Source organism: Wyeomyia smithii, chromosome 1 (assembly GCF_029784165.1).
Source record: "Wyeomyia smithii strain HCP4-BCI-WySm-NY-G18 chromosome 1, ASM2978416v1, whole genome shotgun sequence".
Lineage (NCBI taxonomy): Eukaryota > Metazoa > Arthropoda > Insecta > Diptera > Culicidae > Wyeomyia > Wyeomyia smithii.
The window spans coordinates 195,356,588-195,379,723 of record NC_073694.1 but is presented as its reverse complement, the minus strand read 5'-3'; the positions used below and the strand labels follow the sequence as shown (position 1 = coordinate 195,379,723).

At 37.5% G+C, this 23,136-nt stretch overlaps 1 protein-coding gene across 7 annotated transcripts in view; it reads right to left on the bottom strand.

Annotated features, from left to right (window-relative positions):
* LOC129733949 (twitchin) overlaps positions 1 to 23,136 on the bottom strand; it is an 82,881-nt gene that overhangs the window by 29,445 nt on the left and 30,300 nt on the right. For 4 of the 7 annotated variants that reach the window (XM_055695578.1, XM_055695584.1, XM_055695583.1 and 1 more), the window contains exons 8-12: positions 15,965 to 16,266; positions 14,752 to 15,378; positions 13,626 to 14,689; positions 13,442 to 13,564; positions 13,125 to 13,163 (exon numbers count right to left, since the gene is read on the bottom strand). In XM_055695578.1, the coding sequence (XP_055551553.1) occupies positions 13,125 to 13,163; positions 13,442 to 13,564; positions 13,626 to 14,689; positions 14,752 to 15,378; positions 15,965 to 16,266 (2,155 nt within the window). The remainder of the gene's footprint in view (positions 1 to 13,124; positions 13,164 to 13,441; positions 13,565 to 13,625; positions 14,690 to 14,751; positions 15,379 to 15,964; positions 16,267 to 23,136) is intronic. The other 3 variants (XM_055695580.1, XM_055695581.1, XM_055695582.1) reach the window with 2 other exon arrangements.

Genomic DNA, 23,136 nt, shown 5'->3' with positions numbered 1-23,136 from the left:
AGATCGGTTTAGCGGATCGCAATTCGTTCCGTTGGATGGGTGATGAAACGACACAAACCGATTGTGTTGGTATGCATGAGACGGGAAAACAGAAACATTATTTTAGTAAAATTTAATTCTTCCTGACGATCTTTCAGGTACTCATACTAATTCGCAGAATTAAAAAAAATCGACGACAAGCCAGGAAAGACACTCCAAGCTTGACTTGTTTGGGCTAATTGACCGGCACGGCAAATAGAGATTTCTATGCTAAGTGACACCTTCGGCAGATGTGGACACGGCCAAGTACAAATGTAAAATCGATGAATAATGCAAGATATATTCAATCACATGCGACGATATGTTCACAACCGTCGAAATTGCTGTCGCGATTGACTGCCAGCGCACTATTAAGGGGGAGGAAATTAGAGAACTTCCAATTGACACCTCCATCACCCGAGAGAGGGGTGAGGGCATTGGGTGGTGGAAGAGAGCTATTCCCAGCCCCCCAACTAGCGCACTTGTTGGACGGCTAATTTTAGCGACAAGCCGAAAGTGCATCCCGGTAATTGTACTCCGTGATGTGAAACGTTAATTCGCCCGCAATGAAGCTGGATCTCGATGCTTACCTTGGCACAGGTTGGATGCTACCTCTAAGCTCAAATTTGTGTAAAGCATTGTGTTGTGTGCGCTTTTCTAAATAGGTGTTTTTACATAGTAAATTAGTCACAAGTGCTTAAACTTGTCAGACCAACGTAGAAAATCCAATTCATCTTGATAACATGATATTTGTAATATTGGATTCATACGAGAAGGCTTATGAGATAAAATGATCAATAAGGTATAGAAAATGCTCGTGTTAACAGAAAACAATGACTGTGTGCTAATCCTGAAGATAAATCACGAAAATCTAAAGTGAATATGTTGATCAGAACAAGATCCAAGATTTAAAATCGAAACACACCTGTTCCGAAAAAGCAGCTCCGGTGCACATTGGGTCAAGAATGAAACCTAGTGAAAGTTGTGTCATGATATGACAGAAATAAGATATAAGATATAACTCCTCCAAACTAAGAAATAGTGATTCACTTTGTTCTACAAAATGTGACGGTTGATCTTTTAAGGGGAAGCTTTACTTAATACTTTATAGCTCCGTCAAATTCAGAGATACAATTTTCCGATCTTCTGCAAACTTGCTCAGAATAGTCAGTTCTACAATGTGTCGGAAGAAAATTATCAAGTGTATCAAAAAATTAAAAAAAAAAAATTTTATTTTAGTGTAACCCCACACAAACAAAATATTTACCTGTTAAATCAAGTACATATAAAACTAAGAAACTTTTTAGAAAACATCGAAACGCTAGAACTATGCGTTTCGATAAAAACAGCGATGTCCCACTTTTTTATTTTGTCCCACTGCACAGTGGTCCAATAGTGTAAAAAGTGGAACTTAATTCCATAGCGCATTTTACCTTCATCCTAGCTTAAAAGTGTCTTCGGAATAATTGTTTGTATGAATGACCCGCATGATTGCAAATTGTCGGAAAGTTTGAAAAGTTTACTATACTAAAAATAAAAAAATAAAATTTTTTTGTGTTAAAAGATAGAAGATAGTTTGTTCAGCAAAGCTGTAGAAGATTCAAAAATATAAAACTTTGTCGAACAAATTTAAGTCATATCTTCTTTCGGTACAAAGTTATAAAGTACATTACATGGAACTTACTTAAAAGTTAGTTTTTTGTACTGACCTTTTTTTTAGTTGCATTTTACACGACATTATTGTTCGGAGGAATTGCAAAAGCACACAAAACACTCATTTTTGCCGAAGGTCATATATCTTTAGGACTTTTCCTTACAAAGTTATATCATATTTTAGCTTATTTTTTCGATAACTTCAAGAACGTATAGGTTAAAAAAAGGAAAGTGGAATCATGATGTCAATACTTTTCCTTGAAGTTAAGCTGAAGCACTATAAACTCCTTAAGGTTTTATTTGTCCCATTCCACCCATATTAGAGTACGGCGAGCATATGTTACAAAAGGTTTTCTTATATCCAAAATACTAACTTTTTTGTGTTAAGAGATAGAGGAATGGTTTATTCGGCAAAGTTTAAGAACGTGCAAAAATATGAATCTTCGCTGAATAAATAAAACTCCTATCTTCATTGGGTACAGAGTTACAGAGTATTTCCTGTAAAAGTTACTTAAAAGTTAATTTTTTGCACTTAACTTTTGTTAGCTACATTTTACAAGAAAACGTTGTTCTAAAGAAGCATTTGGGCATACAAAACACACGTTTTTGTTGAAGGCCACACATCGCCAGGACTTTTCCTTACAAAGTTATAGCATGTTTTAGCTTATTTTTTCGATAGGGGAATGTGATGCAGAGCTTTTCTCATTTTTAATTTAAAATATACAAGATTTTGGGGAGGGCCATACAGAACGCTTCAGCAGCTAAGTGGCTTTAAAAAAAATTCTCATATAAAAAAGAGCGCCATAATTACTAAAATACTGGAAAAAACTGTAGAACGGTTTTTGGATCTGTCCAACATAATATTCATAAATTTCATATATGCTTTTATGATTAACTGAATTGAATCTTCATACTCACAATTTTGGAATTTATAATACTGTGAATAATTCAATTTATTTTACTAAATTTCATCTAGTTTTGTTTTTTTTTTTGGGTCAAATTTTACTATGAAGCCCTGCAGAAGATTGCTTGACAACTGAGGATATCTTCTAATGTTTTTGATTTTACTTCTGAGACTTCAAGTGCTTCTCACTTCGCGGGTTGTTTCTGTTAGTGATAGAGGAGGATTGTAAAATACGCACCATTTAAGCATTTACGCAATTTACAACGCATTTTTAAGCGACATGGAACGTTTAGGATGATTATAAAAATTACATAATGCATCTTTACGACGAAGCTTATCCTAGAACACTCGACTTCAATGGTATTTTCATATCATAGTGCATTCTACCCCAGTTTTAATTTTGATCGTTTTTAGGTAAAAGTTGACGAAAGTTAGTAAAATGAATTAAAATATTCATTGTATTATAATTTCCAAAAGTGTGGAAGTTAGAGGAACCACAGTTTTTTGTATTATTTTCATGTCAGTTAATCATAAAAGCTTATATAAAACTCATGAATAAATACATGTTAGACAGATCCACAGCCTATTGTACAGTCATTATGGCACACTTTTTTATATCAAATCTGTTGGAAAGCTGGAATTTTGTGAGAAAAGCGAAGAAATCCGTCATTAGAAGCCACATGTGCGAGTATTTTGGGGAATTAATAGCATGGACCATCTTACCCACGTGCTGCATTTTGTACTCCGCGCTTGAATTTTCGTGTAGAAAAATGTAATGTGAAGTGTGTGAGTGCTACTTTTTTGATTTTCAATTTAAAATATACTAGACTTAGGGGAGAACCGTACAGAACACACCAGCGGGTTAGGATGGTCAAATATATCGATTCCTCAAAATACTAACACATGAATTTCTTCTTTTTTCTCACAATAAACCAGTTTCTTGCATTTCTAATATGAAAAAGTGCCCCATAATTACTAAAATATTTGAAAAATACTGTGCAATTGTTTGTGGTTCTGTCCAACATGTAATTATTCATAAATTTTATGTGAGCTTTGATGGTTAACTGACCTGCAAATAGTACAAAAAAACTGTGGTTCTTCTAACTCACACACTTTTGGGATTGATAATACTGAGAATACTCCAATTCATTCCACTAACTTTCAACATTTTTTCATAAAACGATCAAAATTGAAACTGGGGTAGAATGCACTATGAAGCGCTGCAGTAGATTGCTGGACAATTTAGGGTATGTTCTAATGTTTTTGATTTTACTTCTGAGACTTAAAATGCTTAACTGACGGGCGCACACTGTTTCCAAAGCAGCAAAAGCGTGATCGAAATTATTTTGACCCGAAAAAATATTTTTAGAGCCTCAGAATCCTCAGTAGAATTGTTCCTTTTAATATTCTTTATGTTATAGAAGTTGAAATTTTGTGATTATACTTACCAGTGAGTAACGGATTTTATTTTTTTCAATTTAATATAGAAATCCTCCTTGTTCGGCAAATTTGTTGCACATTTTAAAAGGAACAACTTTGTTGAAGACATCTTACTTGTTAGGCCAGCACCGTACCTCGAGACCAGCTGAGAGAGTTACAATAATTACTTTTTACTAAAAAAAAATATTTTGGAGTCGTAGTGTCTTCAGCGAATTTGTTTAATTGAATAATCTCCATTTTATACTAGTTGGAATTTTGTGATTAATCTATCTGAAAGTGAAAGCGAATTTCTTTCTTTTCATATTTGCAAGTAAAATTCAATTTGTTTGACAAAGTTATGGCTCATTTCATAAAAAAACAACATTGTCGAAGGTAGGGGTATCGGTAAGACCGTCCCCTTAAGCAATTCTGTTTATAGTAAAAAAAGTTGTGGCTGCAATTACATTTTTTCTTCGCTAAGAGGTTCTTCTTTTTAATACCCGCATTTAAAAAATAAGAACTGAAATATTTTTGTTTATTTTCCAGCTTTTTTTTAAATTTTAAAAATTCATTGAAATTGTGCAGATCTTTTCATGCGGGGTAAGCCCGCCCACCAGCGGGGTAAGATAGCCCACCATTTTTTGAGGATAAACAATATTTTTAGAGCCGAAACGGTTGATTCTATCGGTATAGTGTCTCTGACAAAGTTGTAGATGGTATTTTTTTTTTTCATATTAAATAAAATATACACTTTGAAAAATCTGAAAAAAAAAATTTTTCTAAGTTTTAAATTACTTTGTTTTCTGATTATTCAAGTTCAAATCAATGTTTAGGTAACTTTTTTGGTTTTCAAAATAAAAAGATTTTTCAGAATTGGGGTTTTTCAAGATATTGAATTCATAAAATACCTATCTTTAAGCTAAAAATTAAAACTCATTAAACCTGTCTGTATGATTCTTTTGAAGACTTATTATGTATAGAAAAATACTAATAATTATTATTTCATTTATTTAAATTTTCAATTTTCTGTGTTTTTTTTTTTTTGAAGAACAAAATTACCAACGACTCTATACACCAAACAAACCGTAAAAAAAAAATTCTTCACAAAAATTGAGCTATTAATATTTCTATTACTCCATGATCCAACAACCAAAAAATTTTAGCTTACCTTTTGTAGATTTTACAGGCAAAAACATGTTTTTTCAAATAAATTTGAAAAAAATATATATTTTTAATTCTATTTTTATATTTTTTCTTTAAATTTTATTAGAGTGTGTACTTTTTTCGGAAGTAAAAAACTACTATTTTCAATTCTGCCGGAGACGTCATACCAATCAAACAAACCGTCCTGGCTCTAAAATGATTTTGGTTCATTAACACCATTTTCACACAGGTTTACTTTTTTCAAAAATAAGTCTTGTTAAAATATATTACTAGAAAAGCTTCAACCAAATCGAAAATGGTCGATTAACATCGATGTCTTATGTGGCTTGAAGTTGCTTTACTGATCCTGTAAATATTCCCTTTGTAGTGTCGAGGCATTTGGGTCTTGAAGTAAAACAACAAGCAGTTGGATACGTGGCGGTTTTACCCCTTGTATAGTGGGCGACTTTAACCCCCAGTGGAGCATTTTCATATTTGACCTAAAAAGTAGTCAAAATTACAAGATTACTCACGGCCTTCGATATTTCCGAAAGAAGATAGATTCAGGCAAGCGATTAAACGTATATTCACGAACAAAACAATAGATTTTTAGACTGAAAAACCTTAAGTCCCGTTGCCGCAAAACAATAGCGCATTGACTGGTTGCCAGCTGAAAGGTTGTGTTTGATTATTTCTGCGACCGTTCGCGCACTATCAAAACAGAAAAACTTGCAAAATGTTATGTAATTATACTGTAATAGACACGTTAAAGAAATTTTTCAATTATTTTATAACTTGGTAGTAAAACTACGGTGGGCGGTTTTACCCCGCACGGCGGTCTTACCCTGTTTACCCATACTGAACTTTTATCTGCCTACACGCAAAAGTTGGAATGTGCGTAACCAGATCATTTATGAGCGAAATTAGCGCATTTACTGATTAAGTTCCGAACCAGTACAACAAATGTGTGCTGGGCATAACGCATTTGATGCTCTAGCGGATTTTGAATGTATTTAGCACCTCCAAATCACTAGACTTCAAAAGTTTTAACCGGTGTTGGTATCGTCATGATGATTTGTACTGGTATTGGTAATGTTCTTTAGAAGGTTGCTATCGTTGAAGCAGTGCAACCAACAATAAAAACTGATGATTTTGGTCATGTGTGAATTGATGAAAAAACCAACTGATTGGATTCTTATCATGAATCCGGTCATTTAAAAACATCTTCGAATCAATAACAAACAAAAAGACTTTGGGTTTGTTCAAAATATTTTAATTTACCTACGACTCTGGTTTTATTCATATGCATTCGGTTCCACGTTACTGGCACCAGCGTCAGTAAATCCTGTTGCAACAAGGCGCGCTATTGGCTGTTTCGTTTGCTGACGGTGATTAGGGATGCACTAGCCTTTGATACGCACCGGCTCGCGAAAGTAAGCAGCGGTTTTTTGAGCGCCCCGAAACAGATTGTTAGCTCGAAGCCGATGTTTGCCGAAACATCACGAATTTGTGTGTATGATACACATTCTGATTCCGATCTCTGCCCATGTATTCATTGTACAACTGATGCGTTCTGCATTTCACACATTTTTTGTGCGAAATCAGAGCAATCATTGTGCGTTTTGGCAGGACACATTTGGTGATTAAAGCTTGAAATTTTGCGTGTATTTGAATGAAATATTGTATAGTTTCCTTATGATTTTCCTTCAAATCACTTTTTTCAGTATAACTTATCATGGTGATTCTCTCAATTTTCTTAATGTTCCACAATATTGTTGACTATTATGAAATACACAAATTCACGGAAGAGAGTTTATTTTTATCTATATTCATCTAGCTGTTGAAGAGTTTTATTGAAGTGATGCACTAATTTACTTGCAGATATCTACACAGAGAGACAGCGATAAGCCAATATCTGGATTGAATAATAAATTACTTATATTTAATTATTGAAATGGGTTTGTCTGCAGATTTTTGCAGATTTCGTAGATATCTGCTAGTAAATTAGTGCAATTTTTAAAAAAAATTCAATAATCACAGAAATATCAGAGATGAAAATAAACTTCCTTTGATGAAATTGTTTGTTTTGTTATAGCAAACAACATTTTCAAACATTGAAAAATTGTAGAAAATCACTTTTGATTTTTGATTTTTTTTATTTTTTAAAGATTTTCAGTGGCAATCTATAGAAAACTCAACAAAACTCCATTCAAATAGGTAAGTAGAAGACGGTTGTCTTTGACAAAGTTGTTTCTTATAAAGTGTACTACAACTTTGCTGGAAAAAGGGATATTTTATATGCAAAAATGAAAAATGTAAAATTCGTCACAGTAAATGGCTTGCTACATCTAGGCATCATTTTGACGGATCCTTGTGCAATTTCAGCTGATTCTGGTCAATCGTGGGCAACACACGGCAATCAAGTATGTTATGCTATGCTATGCTATGCTATGCAAAAATGAAAAATGTAAAATTCATTTCTCAATTTTTGGTGGATTAATTACAAAATTGCAACTTCTATAAAATGGAGAAAAATTAATGGATCAACTTTGCTGAACGCACTACGCCTCTAATATCAAGTTTTCTGGGTCAAAATAATTTCGATCACGTTTTTGCAGTTTTGGAAACAGTGTGAGGCGCTTGGATTTATTTTTTTTTTCAGTTTTGAGATGCAGAAAAAAAAGCTCGAAAAAAAACACTATCTACTACCCTATTTAGATGCTTCCCTCATTTTCTGAATGTTCGAGAGACACAGTGTAAAGGTACTGCAGTGAACTCTGCTGTGTAGTTATTGTGCGAAATGTACTTCCGTATGAGAAAGCTTACTTCTGTGTACAGTCGAATCCCTTTATAGCGACATCGCAAGGGACTGTCGTTATAGCGAAATGTCGCAATAATACTAAGATTTTTTGTATATATAGAAAAGAAGGTACCGTTGAGAATGTCGTTATAGATTAAGCAATGTCGTTATAGAGCGATTCGACTGTACTGTTGTCGCAATAAAGAATGACAAGTATGAGTTTTGGAATGCCGCTATATAGGATGGTCTTAATCGCGAAATGTCGCAATAAAACGAAGAATTTTAGTATAAAACTGAGGGGCCTTTGAAAATGTCGCTATAGCGAGAATTGTCGTTATAAAAAATGTCGTTTTAGAGGGATTCAACTGTATTATCTGTCAGAAGAGATATTTCAGATTCCACCACAGTGTTTTTTCCACATGCTCCTCAGATACACGCGATTCGTTTCTCTTTCCAAGCAAACGCGCTGATTTGCTCACTCGTGTGAGAGCCAGAGCTCCGAAATCTCACATTCAATGCTTGGAATACAGTGTACAGTGTATTCACCTGGAGTGAAGCTAAGTGTGCACTCACTCTCACCCTTCGCAGTTATACTGAATTGAATCTAGTTACCCTTACCCCAAATTGAACGTTTTACTGATTCGGCTGGTGTTACTTTTTGTCATGCTTTGCCATTCATTCGTTCAAGAAAGTAATGAATGATACAAACTTATACTGCCGTGAGATGACATTGTGACGTAGATCCAAGTAATCAGTTTTTCAGTACGGCCCAAAAACGAAAGAATTCTTCGTCACTTTTGTATGTAAATGTGTGCCAACGTCACTTTGTTTTTTTTTTTTTGATTTTATTCAACGTACGAATAAGTAACAACGAAAAGAAAGACACCAAAAGATAGGTCTTCGAATAACGAACAAATTGGCATGAAAAACTCATATTCGAGAAAGTGGCACTTACGTCACTTTGTCATCTCACGGCAGTATAGCGCCTATCTAGTCTCGTCAGGCTGCAGCAAGCATTGGGTGCTGCACAGGATGAAGCATGATTCTTTAAATTAGTGTTATTATAGAACCATTTTACAAGAAACCAATTTCCAATAGCTATTTCAGCAGAAGCAGAATTGGAAAATAAATATCAATCCAGCGAATTGACAGAATTTTGAACAGAGACTTCAGTCAAGCAAGCGCAAAGCATTTGATATTTGAACGAACGAGAGATTCACACCGCTACCGGCACGGTGAAAAGTTTATGTCAGAGCATGCTGTATGAGGGATAGAATAGAATGAAAAAGGTGGAAATATTGTACTCTGAATGCTCTTATTTTTCGAACGAAGAATGTGCTTCTATGTTATTAGGACTGCTTAGGTATTATAACTAAATCCAATGGTTTCTTTATTCTGCTTTTCGTTACAAATCGATGATGGTAATCCCTGTGCAAGTTGGAATTCGATAAACTTGAATAAAAAAATCCTAAAAACTGTATAACTGGCAGTGAGCTAACAGTTTTGTCCAAATATATCAAAATGCTTGTGCATAAAGAATATCTCGAACCTGAGGGTTCTGAAATGTTAACAGTTTTATGAAATAATAACAATTTTACTAACCCCAATAATAGTTTGCTTTACAATTTGAAACTGCTACATTTACTATGAATAATTCTCACTGAAACCAGCCCATTGAGGTCTTTCAAAAGGGGTATTTATGGGTTCTAATGATCTGAAAGTAGGTAGTGAAAAAATGAGAAAACCACTGTGTTTTTCTATCAAATTGATGGACCTTTCGAGCATCAAAGAGTAAAACGGTTTTCGGAACAGTTGTATTTTGAGTAATACTTGATTTTTTATTTGATATATTTCTCTTAAATTTGTCATTAACATCCTACAAACAGCGCGTCGTTTGACAAGAGAATGATAGAGCTTTCATTTGAAGTATTTGCCATTTTGGATCTCGTCGTGTTTTCGAGCAAGTGCGCAGCCACCGATTCAAAAATTACTACCCTCGGAAAGCAGAGAAAGCTGAGTTCATAAAATAAGGTGGTCAACGAGTTTACCTTGCCATTCAGATTACTTTTTGAAGTTGAGCTTCAGAGACAACGGTGCGTGGGTTAACTTGCTACCCGAAAACTAGGAACACTCACTGTCCACTAGGGCGGCAATCAGCGTTGCAAAGCGGACGAGAAGCAGAACCCTTCTCCTCCTTTCTGCTTGAGAACGAGACATATGCTACGCATCTCAAGCTTTTGCACACACGCTTTCGAGATACTCTTTCTTCTTCATGCATTCCCCTGAGTAGCAGCAAGCACGCACCGACAACTCTTTTTGACAACTCAGCGAAAACTCTTTTGTATTGCTACTCAGCGACTGTAAAAGAGTATGCGATTTCCTGCTAGCGAGTTAAAGTACTCGACTAGGAGGAGTGCTTGAAAAACTATGCTAGAAAACGAAAATGCTTTCTTCATCTACCCGGTTTTGCTTCGTGCACCGACAGCCGAACGAAGGGGATGAATCTGTAAAGTATCGCGTACTGGAAAGTGTAGGGTATCGGACTGCTTCGGTGAGTTTTTTATAGCAGTCTATTGCAAAACCAATCGAAGTAAACCGCTACTGAAGTAGTCCGTTACCATTTTTGGAATAATTTTTTTGTCCCTCCATAACTATCGTAATGCATCTTGTAACAATTGTACTCGGCTGGTTGTGCTCGCGAAAAGGGAAGTGCAAGCTTGTTTTCGGGATAACACCAGATCTCGACGTTTTATGCATTTTTAAGTCATTTGGCATCGAAAAAAATCACCACTTTGAGCACTCTGAGGCAACCGCTAAATCATGTCCGATTGAGCTGAAATTTTGCACAGATGATTATTTTGGGCCGATGAACAAAATGTACATGCTCGGTATCCGAAATTTGGATTTGGTGGCCCTTTTCGCTGCCCTAGGGTGGCATATTGCGTTGCATTGTTATTGGGTCATGCGATCTGAATGGCAATGTAAATTTGTGTTCACCTAGTTTTACAAATGTATCTTGAAACATTTTTTCATAGCTTTCCAATTTGAAATCGGTGATTGCGCACTTGCTCAAAGACACATTTTCTGATAAGATTCAAGATTGCGGCGATATCCAAAATGGTGGCCAATTTAGTTCTATTTCTAGTGAATGATCTATTATTTCTCTCTGAAACGACTTGCTGTTTATAGAGGGTTCAATGACAGATTTTAGAGATATAGATCGATTGAAATACCAAGAATCGCTCAAAATGTAATTTTTTCAATGACCATTTGACCCCTTGGTGCTCGGAGGGTCCATCAATTTGAACTAAACAAAGTAGTTTTCTCATTTTTTCACTACTTTCAATCATTTAAACAAATAAATATTTCTTTCGAAAGACCTCGTATCAGATTTCAGTGAGAATTGCTCAATCTAGAAATCAATGAAATTCCAAACACAGCTATGATTCAACCTGTAAGCTATTTGTGAGTTCCATTTTTTGTGAAGCATCTGTTTCGATCACTTCACTATGGAGTCTAATCCGTATTCACCGATGTTACTTGAAAGCGTAGAAAAGCATTGAATTTGGTTCTAAAGGGATGGCATCTGTATTCTGGGATTTTCGCTGAATAACATTCATTGCCTATTTCGGAAAATAGAGGTGCACATTCTTTTCTTGGAACTTTCAATAAGTTTCACAAAATTTTTAAATGTTTGGTAGCTGGAGTTGAAAAAACTTTGAAAACGAAGTTAACAAAATAAAGGCCGAGTATACTGCCCCTGTTTACATAGTTGACGTAACAACCAACACCATCATTGCGAGAAAAACGCGTTTTTGTTATTTTAACCCAAATCATTATATTGAGATACAATTTCAACTAAATAGTCTGTCAATTTTATGAAGATTGATGTTTGAAAAGAGGCCCCATGGATTATACGATTCGGTCCGTGGTAATTGATCCAGAAAAAACCGCTACGCCAGTTTATGCGAATAAACATGTATTTTTCTCGCAGATTGTTCGCATAGCTTGGCGTAAAAACTTGACTACTTCCTACTCTGCCTCGCAGTTGATTCAGTTTTATCAATCGTGTTTCGGTCGAACGTCAGTTATTGTCCATCGGCAGTTTCAATTAGACAAACACGCACAAACACACATACAAACACACACACAGAAACACATGCATAAAGACTTACATTTACGCTAAGGCGGGTAATCGTTACATGGAAAAATCCAAACTTGACAGCACAGAGCCAGGACAAAGTTTTTCTTTGGTTCAATTTAGGCTCCCAGACAATGCTAAACCTGCCGGATATAGATTACTCGTGCCTCTGATTGGTCCATTACATATGCATGTACATAAATTTGTATGGAAATTAGTATAGGAAAACTTTTGCGCATGTTTCTTTCGAGAGAGCTATCGATCAATCCTCTTCCGGTAGTGTCAGGATTGTTTGGGGCCCCAAATAGAACCCTAAAAACGTTCTGGCAAATTGATTAAGTTTACCCACCGTATTATACACACACACATTTTAATTATTTCATCTGATGCTAATATCCACTAGTAGGAGGAAAGGACACGGTGACTTTACACCTTCCTGAGGCTGAGTGTTTTGTGAAAATATTCAATATTCAATCCCACTTTCCCCTTTACCCCTTTCCATGGAATATTTGTCGTATTAAACGACTTAAATTAGACAAACAGACCGTAGTAAGACAGTCGAATAAAACGACTTAACATAAATAATTGCCCTTGTACGGAGTGACGCCAGTTTTTGCAACCAATTGGCAGTTACGCCAAAACGTTGTTCCAATATTTCTCAAAGTTTCAGAACAAAATGGTTTTCTTTTTGTTTGTAGTGTATGTAACTTAGGGAAAGGAAGCTGAACCAACGAAAAAGTGCATTTTGGTCATTTTGGCTCTTACGTCAACTATGTAAACAGGGGCAGTATAGCATCAAGCATTTTAAACTGGAACAGGAGTCATACAAAAATAGCTTAAAAATACACAGTTGTTTTTACAGTTGACATTACATTTTCTGCGAAACGTAAAAAAACACATCAACAGACTGGGAAGTATACCGTTAGCATTTGGGTGAATAATCTGGCCTCGACGCGGAACCGCCTCTAGCCAGCAAAACGCGCGGCCGTCGATGTCGATGTGTCTACCGACAGTTCCGGCTTTCGCATCTTGTACCAGATATTCACCTTTCGTTCGTCGATTACTTCTCCCGGTCGCAGTTTGGTCTACGGGGTCGAATCGCACCGTTCAGGCCCGGCATCCGAGTGGCAATGTGACGAGTTGAGCGAGGAAATATATAGAATTAATTGAACAAAGCATTAACCGACAGGAAAAGCGTTGCTTTTCGCTGCGTTACCGATGGTACAAGTTGACAGTTGAGTGAATAGTTCAGAATAGAATCATTTCGGAGATCTCCTTCTTTAGAATTTCAGCGATACATCTTTGACAGAATATTAAACAAAAAAATAACACAATCACGTTGTCTCACAAGATTTGTACTCACATCATCACCCATCAACAAGCTCGGACGACGGTCATCCAGAAATGAACCTCGACGGCTGCCATTTTTGCTATCACGAATGATCTCGATGCTTGGAGCTTCCAGTCCCTTCTGTGCTGCTGGTGGCTGCAAAACGAAAAACGTTATGACTTTCCCAACGAAGCAGAAATTTCACCTAGATGTTTACCTCTTTAACCTTTGGAACTTCCGGTTTCGCCTCCTCCTCAATTTTGATTTCAATTTTCTCCTCCTTCTTGGCTTCTTTCTTGGCTTCCACTTTCTTCTCTTCTTCGATTTTAATTTCGATTTTCTCCTCCTTCTTCGCGGCAGCCTTCTTGACTTCCGCCTTCTTTTCTTCAACCTTCTTCTCTTCAACCTTCTTCTTCTCCTCGACCTTCTTCTTCTCTATCTTAATTTCTGCCTTCTTCTCTTCCACCTTGACCTCGGCCTTCTTCTCCTCGACCTTCTTGGCTTCAACCTTGACCTCGGCCTTCTTCTCTTCGATCTTCACCTCTTCGACCTTCTCGACGCCGTTTACTTCAATCTTCGCTTGCTTCGTCTCCACCTTCTTCTCTTCCACCTTCTCCTCTAACTTTTCCTCCTTCTTCACTACCTTCTTCTTCTTTTCCTCTTCTTTTGGTTTAGGTTTAGCCTTGATCGAAACCTTAGCCTCGCATTCGTCGCTCTGAGTTTCGTTGCTAATGGAAACCTTATACATACCGGCGTCCTCAACAGTACAATTCTTGACCTGTAGCCTGGCCATGCGCCCACTGAACTCCTGAATGACAGTCTCACTGGCCTTCAGGATCGTTTTGTTCTTCATCCAGTACACCTTGAAGGTGCGATCGGGATGGACCAATCCCACGGCCAGCGTCAGGTTGCCACCTTCGTCGATTTCCACATCCTTGAATTTGCTGTCGATAATCGGCTTGGTCGGCGGGGGCTTCTCGAGCACGATGTCCTTGATCTCGATCACATGCGAGGTTGCCTGACCCTTGTCGTTCTTGGCAACCAGTTTGTACGCGCCGAAGTCGGCCTCGCTCAGCTCGGTGATATTCAACTTGACGGCGAATTCACCCTCGCGCGTTTCTTCGATCTTGATCATGTGACGGTGCGTTTCCTTGATCACCGTCGTCTCCTTCATCCAGACGCACTCCGGCTTGAAGCGGGACGCTACCGTACACTCGATCGCGGCCATTCGTTTCTTCACGTTCGTTACCAGCTTCGGTTTTTCCTTGATAACAGGAACGACTGTAACGAAATAAGAATCAAAGTTAAATTTAGACGTCCATATTATGAAGCACGATACTTACTCTCAATGTTGAGAATTAAATTGGCATTTAATTCACCGAGAAGATTCTTGATGTTGCACTTGTACGTGCCGGAGTCTTCCGTCTGTGGATCCTTGAGCACCAGGCTGACGTGGTACACGTCCTTCTCCGAGGTCATGGTTATCTTCAGTTTGCTTGTTTCCTTCAGCAGTTTACCTTCACGGGTCCAGGTGATGTCGGGTTTGATATCGGTTTTAACCTTGCACTCCATGCGTACCAGCTTGCCATTGTCCAGCGACACGATGTGGGGTTTCTCCACAAACACCGGCGCATTTTTGGTCGATTCCTGTTCGCTTTCGATATTCAGATTTAGCGTGGCGCTGCTTTCGCCGAACTCGTTGCTGATAACGCACGAATAACTGCCACCATCTTCCGAGCTAGGATCCTTGATATTCAATGTCAGCTCGTACGTGTCCTCGTCTACGGTTTTCACCTCCAGCGTGACCTTGTTGGACGATTTGACTTCCTGTTTTTTACGCATCCACTTGACGGTCGGTTTCGGTTTCGATCTACATCTACACTTCATCGTTATCAGCGTGCCCAGCTTGTTCGGGATGATCTTCGGTTTCTCCACGAACGATGGCGCGAAACCTCTATCGTTCTCATTCGCTGTTTCCGCAAATGGCAGTAAACAAATAAAACAAAAAAAGTCAAAAGATCAATCAGTAATGTTCTTTTTCCAAGGGTTTTGTTTTATCAGCTAGCAGAGAATCTAACCACACTAAGCTATTCAGAGTTTGCTGATGGCTGAAACTTCGATTCCGTGCCCAAGGATTGAATGTGGACCTGGCAAAGCGTGAGGCTGATCTTTGGGCACCCGAGAAAACTTCTACGGCTTAAGATAAATCGTTAATAAGCTCGAACAATAAATACAAACAGATAGAGTTTGGTTTTGTGTGCTAAACTTTGATGAAATGTTGGAACAAAAAACGGGCACCTGTTATTATGGGTTGCAATAATATTTCGACTGAAATACACGACTGCTGATTCATGTGTAAATAAAAAAAACAAGGGTAATGATAAAACTTAGCTAAGGTTTCGATACGAAACGTGAGTATTCTTGCTATCGTAAAAACATTACAGTTCGTGAAAGATAGTAACAGCAACAAACTTGAAGCAGCTTAATCGGTGAGGTATAAAGGTAGAGCAAAAACAGTAAGTAAAATACAGTAGTGAGTCAGTAACAACAATATACCTTTGAAGTTAAGCGTAATATGCGCGTTGCTTTCCCCAAACGGGTTAAAAGCGTGGCAACGATAGATGCCCCCATCGTTGGCGGTCGGTTGTGAAATTTGGAGTGTCAACAGATACGTATCGATCGAGATCGCTTTGCGCAAGATTTTGAACCGTTCGCCGTCGGTGATCGTGTCCTGGCCGTGGTACCAGGTAATGTCGGCCACCGGCAGGGCCTCCAGGATGCACTCCATTGAGAGCACTTCGCCCTTCTGGGAAATGGTGGGCTTCTGCGGAAAGCGGGGCGGTTTGCCCTCGGGATTTCTGCCGGATAAGGAAAGACATGTGTGTCAGAACGGGACGTGCAGAGCTGCTTGCGCTACTCATGTTTTTTTTTCTTCTGCTAACCTATCTCCTACAACTTATTGTTTCTCCTGAGGCCATCGATTGAACTGTGGAACGGTAGGACTTCGTGAGGAGGTGGACTGGGTTGTTGAAACTTATTTATCAATATATTTTTATACAATGTTCGGCATCAAATTCGAGATGTGCGAATTATTGAATATATCAACTCATAACAGGTCCCATTATTACTGGTTATTATTATAGTACAAAATAGTTATAGAGATCATATATGGATGCTGGTGAAAGTGGAATTCTGGATAATAGATCACAAAAACAACAGAGTAAAAATGCACCAAATGGTCACCATTATAATCTTTTGAGTCGAACAAACTCCATAATAATATGGTTCATTGCTTGACAGAACCCACAAAATGTACCAACGCAACGAATACATGTTCAACATTTCCTGAATTTTTATTACATAGGCAATTATATAAAAACAAACAGCATTTGAAATTTGCCCTTCACAATGTTAGATTTTTTTTTCTAGTTTTCACAATTGTTGGCCTTCTGTTGAATTAAACTATGCGCCAGTAGGCCATGAAATAAAAAAAAATTGAAAATGAAAAATCAACTGTGTATCGGTTTCAGTTGTCATTTCGTCGCATCGTTAGAGAATTTGCTAAGGAAACGTTCCCCAAATAAAAACGTCTTTTAAGTAGAATATGAGTGTTTTACTCTGTTTATTTTTTTGAAATCGATTGGAAGAGTAAGTGTTTGTCATTTTCGAGCTGAAATCTACCAGGCAATAGAGTAAATTGTATTTATTTACCAAAAACTGTGCCGTACGGATTTTGATCGTTGCTTAAATCGAATCGGTGTGTATCATGTATATACTGTTGAATTTTCACTCTTGCTTTCAGCATATTATGGAAGAAAACGAGCAAAATTATATTGCAAACAATTTCGAAAGAGCTGTAACTAAGAGAAAGTCGTACTGGGAAGCTTCGCGAGGGTCCGGCGATCCGGTGAAATTCGATAAGGGATGCCGTAACCAATCGTTACGAATCTTAATCAGAGGGAGCTCAACCAACCTTCACTGCTGGAGAGGAAAATAGGACCATGAAGTGGGTACTATGCATGGGCAATACTCCCAGCTGGTCTCGAGGTACGATGGTGGCCTTACAAGCCAGTCGTCGTATGTTCGAGTCCCGGCTCGGAAGAGACTGTTGGTGTCAGTAGGACCGTAGCGCTAGCCCTGCAATTGCTCTGTATACTTAACAGTTGGCTGTGAAGTCTGTGTATAATAAACAGAAGGTTGAGTTCCGAATCGGAATGTAGCACCTTTGCTTTTTGCATAGGCAAAGCAATCGAAGGGCCGAGGCATTTGCCTCCCTTTAAATCTGGGCCTAGAAGAAGGCACCTCGTAGCTGATAGTTGAGAAAAATTTTATGTTTTTTTTGTCGAATCATTCAATTGAGACCTACAGCTATACCAGTTTTTATATATCATTTAAAAAAGCCGCATTTTCTGAGCAAAACGTGATTTTCAAGAAAAGTTTATCGTTTTCCTTAGATTTTTAAACGAAGAATAAATACCTGCTCATAATGGCTTAAATGACAGTTCGCTCATGTACTGTCATTTGAGGCATTTCGAGCAGTTTTTTATTCTTCATTGAATAAAAATCGAAGAGCAAAGTTAAACATTTTTTAAAAATCACGTTTCGCATATAAAATTGCACTCTTCAGCTGATATAAAAAAAATTATAAAACTGTGTAAAAATTTAGAAATCAATTGACCGTCAAAATATATTTATTCGTAAATTTAAAAATAAATTGAAAAATAAAAGATGTTAATTTTGGTACTTTTATATCTATACGGATTTTGATTAATTGCTGTACGGACTTCGATCTAGTCTATATCGCGTGCGTGTGGATTATGTGGAATACGTGATTTCTTGGTTTTGTATTGACTTGGTTTTGTATTGGAGCATTTGTGTGCGTAGTGAAAATACTGTTCAATTTTTAATTGTTCTTAGTGTACTGGCACCTCACGCACAACATTCAAAGATAATTTTGGCCACAATCCTAATGATCTGGTATAATTGAGAACTAAACACCATTGTCCGAAGGAAAACGAAGTTACCAGTATCTGTCAAACTCAAATGTGCGCGTCACCGTGTGATATAAGCAATATGAATATTGAAATCATTATTTTATCCGAGCTTCTCGCTGCCTATATAAATTCCTTTCTATCGGTCAGTATATGTAGGAGTGACTATTTTTTCAAGCAGCAGTCATCGGGGTATTAAACAGTTCACTGTGAAAAAAAAAAGGGTTTTAGGGAGTCTGAGGATAAAGCCATGTATACATCTCTTTCACACCGAGTGGCTTTATTCATCGAATGTAATCTATAGAAACGAAAATAAGTCGATGTTGGTGTGTTCAATACTTGACAGAGAACAAATCGACGCATTTGCATGACTTTGTCTGCATTAGTTGTGTATCGTTCTGCATATGATTTGAATGCCGTAATACGCTTTCGCTATTGATTGTGAAAAACGCCATCAGCTTAATACGATATTGGAAGCAGAGCCTGACAAAATCATTTTCAAGTGACAACTATCAGGTGACACTTTGATCCGTCGCTTTCAATGGAAGGTCTTGCATCATTTTCGAGCACTTCGTGAGTCATATGAAACCCAGTCGAAAGCTCTTGCTTTGATTTTAGCAACTGAAAGGCTTGAAATTGATACAAATGCTTTTCAATTGAAAGATTCTCAATTGAAAATGACAATGAGCGCCAACGGAGACAGGAAGCTTCCATACAGCACTTCAAAATGAAACTGTTCGAATCGAAATGACAGCGCGAGCTATTCAGTTTCATTGCTTTGTTTCGAAAATTTAGAGCCCTGATTGGAAGATCAGAGATATTGTTGAATAACATCGCAGCGTCGTTGCCATGTCGGTTGTTAAGTGAACATAAATGCCTGTAGACTTCTCAGCACCGTTGCAATCTAAGAGAATGTGCGTGGAATTCACCTTTGTTTATTTATTTTTTGTTCGAGTTTCTTACAGCAAACAAATAACAGGAGACATGCCGATGGCTCATTTATTAAGCACATTTTTGAACAACTTTGTATGACGAACTTAAAGTCCTCAAGTAGAACTACAACTTTGTCGAAGAAAGTACTCAAACACCGGAGCCGTGAGAGCACATTTAAGAAAATTATAACGATAATTAGCAAAAATGTGCTCTCATAACTTCGGTGTCTGAGTACAAGTAATCATTGACAAACTTGTAATACTACTAGAGGGGTTCAAGTTTGTCATACAAAGTTGTTCAAAAATATGTTCATTAAATGTGCTATCGGCTTACGAAAAAAGGAGGGTTGTGTGCAAAGCCACGACCGCAAGGTTGAAGTAGAATACTATTACAAGAAAGATAACTCGGCTGCTTGCGTGTCAGTCATTTTTTCTAGTAAATAAACGTTGACTAATCAGATCAATCAAATTTTACGCTTCAACAAGGATTGACCATTTTCAATAATATAGTAAGTTGCTTGTCATGGTTGGGGCTTGACAATTTTCAAATTTTGAGATGAAATTTTTTCGGATGTCGTGCTCATGACTAAAGGAAAAGATAATTCAGTACGTTCTGAGACACGGAAATAAAGTAAATCTTAGAACTTTAACAAATTTAAAAATGTAAGTTAACTCAAGAGAAAACATTAACGGTTTAATTATCAGGTTTTTATTTTATCCTGAAAAGGACAATTTGTTGTTCAATTTAGTATCGGATAAGATGCCGACTACATTTTGCGTTATCACTGACAGTGCGAACAAAGTATTCGTTGTGATAAAGTAAACAGTGAAATGCTGATATAACACTCAAAACTAGACGGCTCACGTGTTGTCAAAATGAGTCAACTTTTCATTGAATGCATTTACTAGTGCCCACTATCGCACAGAAACAGCATTTCACAAAAGTGCCTCACTGCATTAGCCGCTGTCGATGCTGAGATTTGCTGCAACTAGTGCGCTATTCATAGCCATGCCACAGTTGTGGCCGCTATACGCTGCCATTGGTATCCGCTGTCCCTGCATCAGCTGGCCCAGCTGCTCTAGTTGCTGGGATCCGCTGCAAATAGTGCGCTATCCATTGCTACGCCACAGCTGTGGCCGCTATCCGCTATCGCTGGTATCCACTGCACTGCTAGTGCTGCTGCTAAAGAAGGACGACTGCTATTGTCGCTGTCTAGAACTATTATGAGCGGCTTCGGCTGAAACAGGCTCTTACATAGGCCAAATAGCATGTTTTAAATTGCATGGTATATGATTCTGTCGACCGTGCTTGGAAAGCAATCATATAACGACCAATCAGAGGTTGAATTTTTCGTTTTGACAAGGCTTGACTATTTTCAATAGTACAATAGTGTGAATAATAAAATTACAATTATCTTCTTTTGAGAAGAATCTTAGAGGATTTTCCAATCTATTGCTGCAAGAACGAAGGAAATCCATCGAATACTAACCGATTTATTAGCATTTGAAATTGGACATATTATTCACTTTTTTTCGGTTTTAGATTTTCATTTCACATCCCTATGTAGCCGAACTTTCTGATAGAAGTATTCTGCTTCAAAAACTCTCATAGCTAACAAAGACAATTATCTCAGTCAAATCAATGTATTTAACAGGGGAGCTCCGTAGCCGCAAGGTTAGAGGGTGCGCATTGATAAGCAGGTGGGCGTGGGTTCGAATCTTAGTAGATTCAGGCCATTTGGTTGGTAAAGGGCTTTAGCATGGGTTAATTTTCAGGCACCCCACCACATACCCTTCCTTCAATCTGAATTCTACAGTACCCTCTGTTGACTCTCCTCCTAACACAAATTAGTCTCTATTATAATAAAACTGGTCTGAGTAACGTACGAAAGTTCTCTCCAAGGAATTGTAATAAGGGGATATTGTTAGGATGGAAACAGGCTCGGTATAGTAGAGCAGTAAGCTTTAAACGGAAAGGTAAAACTAACACATAAGCACGGATATAAATGATAAGCGTATCACTTACTTCAATAGTGATACTGCAAATAATATGAAGTGCGGAATACAGAAAGCACCTGGGGAGTATCACAATAGATCTAATGTGGTCGCAGTGATGAGCCCACACAGGAAAAAAATGCATCGCACCAATACGGAAGCATCCGCGATCTGGAGAGGTTTATGAAGGGAATCGGGACGTGACCGCGATCATCTAGAATTTAGCAAGCTATTTTTTCCTCTGTTCGCGTCTGAGAGGAGTGGCCTATGGTGGTGCGTACAGTCAAACCTGAGACAAGACGCGACAGTTGGTCACCGTTACATGCAACCAATTCGCTCCAGGCCAGTGATGCCACATTTTCGTCTGTATTTTGGAGCTCAAAAATCTTGTCACCTTGGTAAAATTTCGAAGAATCATATACTTCTCGAAAAAAACGCATTATAGCTTGTTTAACACTTATCCCGTGACTCATTCATGCACACGTTTATGCGTAGTATTCATATGCTAATAATACCTCCGACACGCTGAACCGCATTTGAGTTAATTTTTGTTTTTCAACTATATCAAGAAGTTTTATTTACGACCCCATGCAAACCAAAAAAACTGTATTATTTCCAAAAAATCTGTAATCTGTATATGCAGATATCTGTATTAAAAATACGCTAAAAATCTGTGTAAATGCAGATTAATCTGTATATGTGACATCACTGCTCCGGGCTGCTCCAGGTTAAAATTGCCATACACGTAAGGCAACATCCCTAAATAACGTAGCGTGAAAACCCAAATTTTTTACTCCCATCTCCCATATGTAACGAAACGTAACGCCAACACCTACCCCCTAATAAAAATTGCGTAACGCAGTAGAAAAACTTGTTTAATAAAAATGCTCGTTTTTGGCAAGTCACAAAAGAAATTTTCCGTTACGTAATGCTGATCTGACCTCCCCCTCTCCCCTATGTTACAAATCGTAACGCTAAAGGATTCCCCTTTATGAGAGTTACGTAGTTTCAGGATGCCGCCTAACGGTTAAAGAAAAACACAAAGATTAAGGTGTGTTCCGATGATTACCACCTCAGGGTTGATATTTTCAGCGCTTTTGCATAAATGAAAAATAGTCACCATAAAATTTAATGCAACCGTTCTGGTTCAAACTTTGAACAGTCTTAAACTTCGAACACATTACAAAAAAAATCGAATTATTATAGCTAGTGTAATAAAACGAATGATTATTATATACCATTCCGTTCCTTGGAATGTCCTCCACCCAGTGATGTGTAGCTCTTTACTGTTGGGCCTCTTCCAAGGAATCACCGTTGGCGTTGAAAAAAGTGACAGTCAGTATCGAGACGGTTTGCCTATCTATCACATAGCGAGTACGTTGAAGTGTTCGGAATTTGAATCGAAGCCGATTTCTAAATTTTCCTTAATTTCAAGTACAAAACGTGTTTAAATCTATATAAATAGCATTTATTTGCAACAACAAAAAAATAACCTAAACCTCTAAGATCGATGAAAAAGTTCATTTTTCGTTGATTTTTTAGCGCAAAAAGTTACATGATAGTTTAAGTGTTCGAACTTTGATACAGTTCGGTACCGCAATGTTTGTTTTCTAATTACTCGTAATAATAAGAAAATCAAGTCATCCGTCAGTCGCAGTGAAAACGTGTTCGTTTGATGTTTACGTTTCATATTTTCTAAAAACGTGTTGTGTTGAAATTTCGATTTTTTTTTTGTATGGATTTCCTCACTGTAACCAGAATCATTGATCTATTGTGAGATATGCCCAGGTGTCTGCCGTATTCCGCACTT